This window comes from Hevea brasiliensis, chromosome 3 (assembly GCF_030052815.1).
Source record: "Hevea brasiliensis isolate MT/VB/25A 57/8 chromosome 3, ASM3005281v1, whole genome shotgun sequence".
Classification (NCBI taxonomy): domain Eukaryota; kingdom Viridiplantae; phylum Streptophyta; class Magnoliopsida; order Malpighiales; family Euphorbiaceae; genus Hevea; species Hevea brasiliensis.
The window spans coordinates 10,060,842-10,070,478 of NC_079495.1; the positions used below are offsets into that span (position 1 = coordinate 10,060,842).

Consider the following 9,637-nt stretch of genomic DNA (forward strand, 5'->3'; position numbering starts at 1 on the left):
TATTTCATTTAAAAGGGTTATATTGCAATTTCATCTTTATGGTTAGGCAACTAAATCAATTCTTATATTTTTAAATCTATTAATGAGTTAATTTCCTATTCAAAAAGGTATATCTTTTTTCTACTAAATACACATCAAAAGATATTATTATTTATTGATAAATCACTATTTAACCCTTAAAGTTGGACAAAATAATAAGTTTTTTAGTAAAATTTAATAAAAAAAGTTTTTCAAGTTTTTATGAAAGATATTTTTCAAAAAAATTTTATTGAGTATGCATATCAAAAAGAGGATCAAATTTCTTTTATTACTTTTAATTTTATTTAAATAAAAAAATTTCTTTGAAATTTTTATAAAAAATGTAAATACATGATATTAGATTTTTATGAAAATTAATTTATTTCTTTTGTTTTGACTTTCTTATTTTATTTTAATCTTAATTTGCGAATTTCTCAATTTGGAATAGTTTATCTCATTTTTCTTATATACTTATTTTTTTATTTTATCATTATTTTTATCTAAAAGAATTGAAAATTTTAAAGATAAAAAAATAATATATATATATATATATATATATATATATATATATATATATATATATATATACATTATTATGGATTTAAAATACATCTATGAAGTTATTTTTGAAAATAATTTGATTTATAAAACTAATACTTCCAAAAAAATTCTCCTAAAAAAAATATGAACAATAACTTAATCTAGACCACCATGCTGCCACAGTATTACAATAATAATATACAATAAGCCCAACATGCAATAATAATATATAATCCTTGGAGCCAAGCTCAACCTTTGAATGCATACATAATCACAACAGTAAATGCATAATATTCGGGGAGCATAGCTCGACCCTCATACAGTTATCCATAAAATATTTTACAGTTTCAAAGTAAAAAAATACACACAATCAATACAGAGTTCTAAGACATAAGAGTATTAATAAATAAAAGATACATTGCAGTAAAGATAGATAGAAATAGCTCCCCATAGAACTATTGTTCAGTCACCTGAAAAATTAAACAAAAAAAAAAATTAAACATACAAACCATTACCTACTTAAAAAAAAAAAAAAAAAAAAAAAAAAACAATTAAGAGACATGGCTGCCAAAGCTGCTACTATAGTGTAGCACCTGGGTTATATGGTCATAAAACAAATAGGATAAATATAAAATAATTTCCTTTAAATTATTTGTAAATTTTAAAATGAAATAAAATTAAAATAAAATTAGAAGAAAACCTCACCAGTTTCACTTCTGATTTTGAAATGTCCACATGCAAACTCCAGTGCTCAACTCATGGATGTGGTTGGACCTGCCACTTGAGACCAGAGAGAAGAGAAATGTCAAATTACCATAACCATACATAGAACCATATGAATATTCAAACGAGCAAAAATGTTCATTATATTATTATATAAAAAATACAAGCAGATAGCCCTACGTAATGAAATATTACTACCATTACAAAGATTAATTTTAATTTGTTTCTAAATAATCATTTAAAATTTAACCTATATTTCATAATAATCATGTCAATTTAATCTATATTTCATTATTATTATTATTATTATTATTATTATTATTATTATTATTATTATTATTATTATTATTAAATTGAATATATATTATTCAAAGATATCATTAATTGGTTTTTGTTCTAAAAAAATTATCGTAGTGTTATGTTATAGAAAATATTTTTAAATACATTTTTTTTATTAAACTTAATGAAAATAGTATTCAATTTATGACAATTTCAATTTGTTAAACAGAATACATCTACTTGGTTTAAGAAGAAGCTTATATATATATATATATATATAGCAAGATGTTTGAAGCATAATAGAAAATGAAACAAAATGGATTAATTCTTTAAACCAAAACTATTAGAATTATTTTAAATTAGGACCATACTCTTATATATTAATTCTCACCTGCTTTTCTTATGGGATCGTTGTTTAGCTGAGGACAATATTTGATTTGAACCTCTAGAAGTGATGCCATGTTTTGTAGGCATTCTGGTAATTCTCTGAGGTTTCTACAGCCTTCAACTTTCATGACTTTTAAACTGTTGGTAGATCCTCGAATAAGCCATTGTGGAAACTCCACTAATTTTGGCAAGTTTCTTAACTCTAGTTTTTGGAGGCTGAATTGAGTTGGGAATTGATTGTCTTCTCCTTCCTCCATTGCCAAATCAAGGTTTTCACATTCATGAATACAAAGAGTTTCTAATGCCATTAGGCATTTAATATTTTGTGGCAAAGATGTCAAGCTTCTACAAAAACAGATGAACAATCTTCGAAGCATTTTGAGGCCTTGCATGTCTTCAAACAAATATTCTAGATTATCACACCAGCCAATGAACAAAAATCGAAGAAACTTCAAGCAGCCTATTCCACCTGTTGGTAAATACTTTTGATTCGTAGTTATCCAAAGAAATCTAAGGCTAATCATGTACTTTATATCTTTGGGCAACTCTTCAAGACTCCAACATTTACCTAGTAGTAGAACTTGCAAGCTTTGCAGCTTACATATGGAATTAGGGAGTCTTCTAATTAAACCATTACCAAATAAATTAAGATATTTCAAATGCTTCAAATCACCTATACTTGTTGGCAGCACTTCAAACCTTGAATAAGTTAAATCCAAGACTCTCATGTACTGAAATCTTGAGACACACTTTTTAATGAACACTTCACTACTAATCCCCTCACGTCTTTCATTTATAGACCAAATGGTTCGCACACGATCCAGGTTTTGTAAGGATTCAGGAAGATCATTTGGAAGTGATTGAGGATAAGGAAAAGATATATGTCGAACACTTTTGGGAATCTGTTGAGTGCTGGTCCTTACCATTGAGCATTCATTTTGTGTGATTGATAATGCCAGATCATGTATTAGATCATGCATTTGACATTTAACATTACCACCATATTCAAAAAAATCTTGGAAGAAACATCTAGAACACAGCTCTTTAAAATAGCGCAAGCCAATATCTTCTAACTCTTGATTCTCATTGGAAGATTGAACAAGTCCATTTGCTATCCATAAATAAACCAATTCAATATCATCCATTTCATAATCCTTGGGAAAAATCGAGCAATATGCAAAGCATCGTTTCAAGTAAGATGGCAAGTGTTCATAGCTCAATCTTAAAGCAGGCAAAATGTCATCTTCCTTCTGCTCTAATTTCCATATCTCATTATCTCTTATAAATTCCCATTCCCGCCCATCAGTTACAGAGTAAAGCAGAGATCCTAAAGTTATCACTGCCAAAGGAACTCCTTTGCATTTTCTCACAATTTCTTCCCCAATTGTGATCAACTTCGGATTTTGTTTTTCTTGTTGTCCTTTAAATGCACATTTAGAAAACAAAGACAAACAATCCTGGTGTGAAAGAAGACTCAAATTGAGAGCAGAGACTGTGCCCATAATTTCAGCAACACGTTGGCTACGAGTGGTAACTACAATTTTACTTCCATTAGCACCTCCCATTAACAATGTTTTCAGTTCACCCCATTTTCTAGGGTCCTCGCTCCACACATCATCTAGGATGAGTAAATATTTCTTTCCATTCAAAGCCTGTCGCAAGGTTCTTTGTAATTGGTCTATACCCATATCCGTATATCGTTGACCAGTAGATGCAGAGTCAAGAATTTTAATAATCACCTTATCTAATTCAAAAACATCAGAAACACAAACCCATAACTTCAACTCAAAATAAGTAGCTATCCTTTGATCATTATAAACCAATTTAGCAAGTGTAGTCTTCCCAATACCTCCTATTCCAACAATTGGAACAATGGAGACATTTTCACCATCAACAGATTGCAACAACGTTTCAATGATGTCATCTCTAGCTTGTTCCCTCCCAATGATATTAGAAGCATCTATAAAGGAGTGGGTCATCTCCCTCTCACCATGAATGATATTCCTATCAAAAATCCGCTCAGTAAGACCAAACTTAGACTTAAGAGCTGCGATTTCATCTACCCTCTCTCTAATCTGCTTTAGTTTATGTCCCATTCTAAAGCGGAAAGTAAGCGGATTAGAGCGAGAAAAGAATCGCCGTACCTTTCGAGTGGTGTTACCAGACTTGACCACTTGCTTTCGCAAGACTTCACATTCGAACTCATCCACCACATCTTCTGCATCGTATAGGACTTCTTTGAGATTCTCCAGCCAAACTTCTATCCGTGGATTCTGTGACCGCTGCTGCTCGGCATCCAAAAGCACAGCTTTGATGACTTTCAAGTTATCCTTAATCTTTTCAAGATCGCTTTCGAGTCCCCTTGCCAGGGAAAATTCTTGAAGAGCAAGAGAGCCCAACTTCCCTAGAACACTCTCTGCGGCGTTGAAGAGAAATGAGTCGGCCATTGTGTTTGTGTAGAGAAGAGGAGTAATGAATTGGTAATTTGGGAAAATGGGTTCTTTTAATTTTCAGTTGACAGAAAGCAATGATCAATGGGTACATTATCCTTGTCAGTCGTTGACTTGTTGAAGAAACTCCATTGATGAACCATCGAATAAAAACAAAGCAAAACAAAAACAACGATCAAACCAAAAATTATAAAATAATGTTTAACAACTGTACTGACGGCATAAAATTATAAAATTATAAATAATGCATTGTCTATATGAGTTGAGGTGCATTGGTACATATTGAAAATTATAAAATTAAAAATGAAAAAATATTATCAACAATAATTATATTAAATTAATAAAAATTATATCAAATTAAATTTATTTTAATAATTTAATTTAATTTTTTTATTAAAAATCAAATCGAAATCATATCAAAAATTAAATTTATATATATATATTTAATATTTTTTAAATATATTATATACTTTTAATATAATTATATATATTTATATATGTATATATAGTTATGAACTAAATATAACTTAATATTGCATTTTATTTTTCTTAATAATTTTAATTATAAATACATTAAATTATCTTATCATTTTTAATTGTAAATATATTATTATCTTTTATATATATATATATATATATATATATATTAATTATTAACTATATTTATATCTTACAGTTAAATATTATATGATTAATAAATAGTTAAAATATATATTATATGATATATTATTATATTATATAATATATATTTAATTTTAAGTTATATATGTACCTTATAATTAAATATTATATAATTTAGGTACAGCTAAAAGATATATTATATCATATATTATGTATTAATAACTCAATTTAAATTTTAAATGTTAATTCAAGTATGACTTTTTAAGAAAATAATTATGTAAAATTATTTTAAGAATCGAGAACCGGACCGGAATCGTACCGAATCGAAACTGAAAAATCGAGAATTGCATCGAACTGAAACAGAAATAATGAAAAATCAAACTGAAACCATATCAAAATTTTAAAATTTTATTCGATTCCGATTGCTAGGTAAATTTCAAACTGAATTGAAACTTAACATCCCTAGTGAGAACTGTATTTCGTTGATAATATCAATATGAAACAGCATGAGTACTAACGTAGAACGCGGTCAATAATTACCGGAGGCAAAGCCAGGAAATTTCTTTAAGAGGCTAAGTAATAATATAGCTAGTTCAATTTAACTACTTAATTTTATATATATATATATATATATATATATATATATATATATATATATATATATGAAATATTTTTATTAATTTAAAAAAAATTTCATTAAAAATAGTCAAAAAAAAATTGAAGTCAATTTTATTTTTTTAAAATTAATATATATAAAAAAGAGTTTCAGTAATTATGTAATTTATTTTTCTAAAAAAATATATAATATATTTATAAAATTTTTCTGTTAATATTTTAAACATAGATAAAATTTTAAGATGTATAAAAAAAATTTATGTTAAAATTCTTGTTAGTAGCATAAATAACAAGAAAAATTCTTTTAATGTGTAATTATTATTTTAATATTTTTAATATATTAAAACAATTGTAAAATATCTTGATTATTCAAATTTATTTTTTGAAATTAAACTTTTTATTTACAATTCTTTCAAATTTTAATCATTAAAAATTTAATATATTATGATATGTATATTGATTTATATATAATTATTTACATATACTTAAAATTGACTAATTAGATAAATAACTCTATTAAATAAATTTTTTAGCTCTACCATTGTGTTGATGTAAAATAGAAAATTAATTTTAAGAAATTAATTACAATCATTGTTTATATATTTTGAAGAAATCAATATTATGTATGTAAGAAAAAATATCATAATAGAGTATAATTAAATTTAAAGAAAACAAAATTAAGAGTGACAATATTATAAAATTTTATTGAATATATGATAAAAATTTAAAAAAATTCAAATATTTTACATTATTTGCATCATTTGCCTCATAATAAAGCAATAAAAATTATTTGAGAGGCCAATAATTCAGATAAAAAACCTTTTTCAAGAATATATATATATATACATGTTTATCAATTAATGACTATCCATGTGTAAAACAAATGTAATAAAAATTATATATAGCACTATTAAAACAATTTTGCTATAATTCCACTTGCAGTCTTGCAATTAAATTATAACAAGATAAAAATATTAAAAGCACTTTAAAAATTGTTTGACCATTATAATTAAATGGTAGAAGTTAAGGGAAAGAGGAAAAAAAAAAAAAAAAAAAGCAGTCAGAAAGTGAGAAGTAATAGTTCTGAAGGAAATATCAGAAATGTATAGAGAAAAATGAAGGAAGTGAAATCCTGATGAATTACAGAGAAACAATGTCTTAGTATTATGCTCCAAAAAGGCGAAACTCAGTTTTTCTTCAGTAGTGATTGTGCCAACAGGCAGTCTTATATTGTTTATTTATTTATTTATGTTTTTTTATTTATTTAATATTAATAATTATATTTAAATTAAAAAAGGTTAAAATAAAATTGTAAATCCGTAAAGGCTTTATTTAATAAAATTAATTACACTTTTAAAATAAAATTTAAAATATTTTATATACGCTAATAATTAAAAAATAAGTTAAAAACTTTTATCAAGCTGAGTTTTGAGTAGTTCACGAACGGCTTGATTTATTTACACCTATATATCTCCCCTACACTTTGAAAATGATGAGGAGTATTTTTTTCACATTTTATTATTTTTAATTTATAATTTAATTTTTTTCAATTTATATAAATAATTTAAAATTATTAAAATATTTATAGTTAGTTTTTTCTCAAAAATTATTTAATTTTAAAATTTACTTTATGACACAAATATAAATTATTATATTATAAAAGTATATTAATTATTTTGATTGATATTTTAAAATGTTTTTAGGATTTCAAAATTTGCTGTTACATGTGTGATTAATTGTAACTTTTAATTATTAATGGTTAATATCTTAATGATTAAGAACAATATGTATATTAGATTGAAAGAAAAATATACTTTCTTTGTTTTAATACCAATAAACATAATACATTGAAAGTGTGTGTGTATATATATATATATATATATATATATATATATATATATATATATATATATATATATATATATATAATTTCTTTATATTCAATTTAATTAGTTATTAAAAATACTTTTTGACATGAAAAGAGTTTTTTGACAAATTATAAAAAAATGCACAAATTTTTTTTTACAATAAAATTAACCTTAATGACAAATTTTGGCTTTAAATAATAATTATTAATAATAAATATCTTATTTATCTCAAAATATGTGTTTTTAAAAGATAAAATTGCAGTAGTGTCACCCTTTTAAGGTCTCATTCTCGCACTCAAGCTGAATGGCACAACTTTCTCACTTGGTGTAGCTTCTGTAGCAGTTTTATAAGTATGTTAAAATGAAAAAAGAAAAAATGAAGATTACAAGCGTAGCCATATCTCAAGTATTGAGAAACCACTACCTTTTACTCCATTGAAATGTTGCCATCAAATTGGTTGAAACTATTACCTTATACTTATTTAAGTTAGTAGTTTTTCGTCTGTTGCAAAAATATAATCAAACTGTTACCTTATGTTAGGACAACGAAGGCAGATGTAGTGGTACTCAAATTGATACCATTGACTTGTTGTTAAGGTTTAAGCACATATGATAGCGATTTTCAACTCTTGCCTTAGATCTGTTATGTAGTAGTGTGGGTAACTTTTCTTAGACTTATCTCAGTCTAATTTGTTGTTCTTTTTCCCTATTTGTTTTTCAATAATAATAATAATAATAACGTTATCTCTAGCTTGTTCCCTCCCAATGACATTAGAAGCATATATAAAGGCGTGGGTAATCTCCCTCTCCCTATGAATGACATGCCTATCAATAATCCGCTCAGTAAGGCCAAACTTAGACTTAAGAGCATTCCCAGCCAAACCTCTTCTGCATCATAAAAGACATCTTTGAGCATTCCCAGCCAAACCTCTATCCCTTTATTGTGTGACCCTTCTGTTCGGCATCGAAAAGCACGGCTTGGATGGCACCCAAAATCTTCATAATTTTTTCAAGTTCACTTTTGAGTCCCCAAACGAGGAAATATTCTTGAAGGGCAAGAGAGCCCAACTTCTCCAGAACACTTTCTGCGATGCTGAAGAGAAAAGAGCCTGCCATTGTGTTTGGGTAGAGAAGAGGAGAAATGAATTGGTGATTAGGGAAAATTCTTTTAATTTTCAGTTGACAGAAAGCAATGATCAAGGAATTGGTACATTGTCCATGTGAGTTGTTAACTTGTTGAAGACCTCTGTAAGAACCTCGATTAAAAAAAAATTGAAAAAAAGACAAGATATGGTGAGAAAGAAATTCCTTGCTTTGGAGACTTTACTCCTTATTCGTTGCTTGAGGTAAGAGAAAAGAAAAAGAATTGCTTTCGTGTTTTCGATTTTGAAAGCAAAGAGGATGGAGCCAACAAGTATTCACTTTGAATTCAACTTAATTAACGTTTTTAAACGCGCGCGCGCACACAAATATATTTTATATATATATATATATATATATATATATATATATATATATATATATATATATATATATATATATATATATATATTATTAATTTGCACTTGTTACTATAGCTAAGAACTAAAAACTAAAAAGAAAATCTGCATATTTAAAGAAAAAGACAAGTTAATTAATAATAAAAACTTTTATGTACATAATAAATTTAAAGTACAAATCACATTTGAATGAATAAATGAAAATTTCTGCACATTTAAAGAGCAAGATAAGGTAATTAATCGTAATAACTTTTATTTCTTAATAGGGGTAGAGACTAAACCTGACTTTATTAGGTGAATAATATAATTAGAAAATAATAATATATTGATAAGAAAATATTTATATAACTCAATTCAATTTTAGCTGAACTATATTTATATTCAAATAACAATTTAATATTGTGATCTAACTTTTATGAATTATATGAAATTTAGATCCCTTATTTCGTTATAATAATAATAATAATAATAATAATAATAATAATAATAATAATAATAATAATAATAATAATAATAATAATAATAATAATAATTATTATTATTATTATTATTATTATTATTATTATTATTATTATTATTATTATTATTATTATAATTGAGGTCTTAAGTCTCAAAATATATTAATTTTTTAGGTGCC

The 9,637-nt window shown here is 25.5% G+C and overlaps 1 protein-coding gene across 1 annotated transcript; it reads right to left on the bottom strand.

The window, feature by feature from the left end:
• Positions 1-773: 773 nt before the first annotated feature.
• LOC131178621 (putative disease resistance protein RGA3) lies at positions 774-4,490 on the bottom strand. Its single transcript, XM_058143830.1, has 3 exons — positions 1,952-4,490; positions 1,264-1,338; positions 774-1,028 (listed from the first exon to the last, which is right to left on the bottom strand). The coding sequence occupies exons 1-2, from the start codon at positions 4,392-4,394 to the stop codon at positions 1,310-1,312; spliced, it is 2,472 nt and encodes an 823-aa protein (XP_057999813.1). The 5' UTR covers positions 4,395-4,490; the 3' UTR covers positions 774-1,028; positions 1,264-1,309.
• Positions 4,491-9,637: the final 5,147 nt, after the last annotated feature.

Bases quoted from the DNA above. Each gene is read 5' to 3' on its own strand.
- LOC131178621 (XM_058143830.1), bottom strand. From the start codon at position 4,394: ATGGCCGACTCATTTCTCTTCAACGCCGCAGAGAGTGTTCTAGGGAAG. The intron at 1,339-1,951 runs GTGAGAATTAAT...TCTGGTCTCAAG, and splicing joins CGATCCCATAAGAAAAGCAG to TGGCAGGTCCAACCACATCC.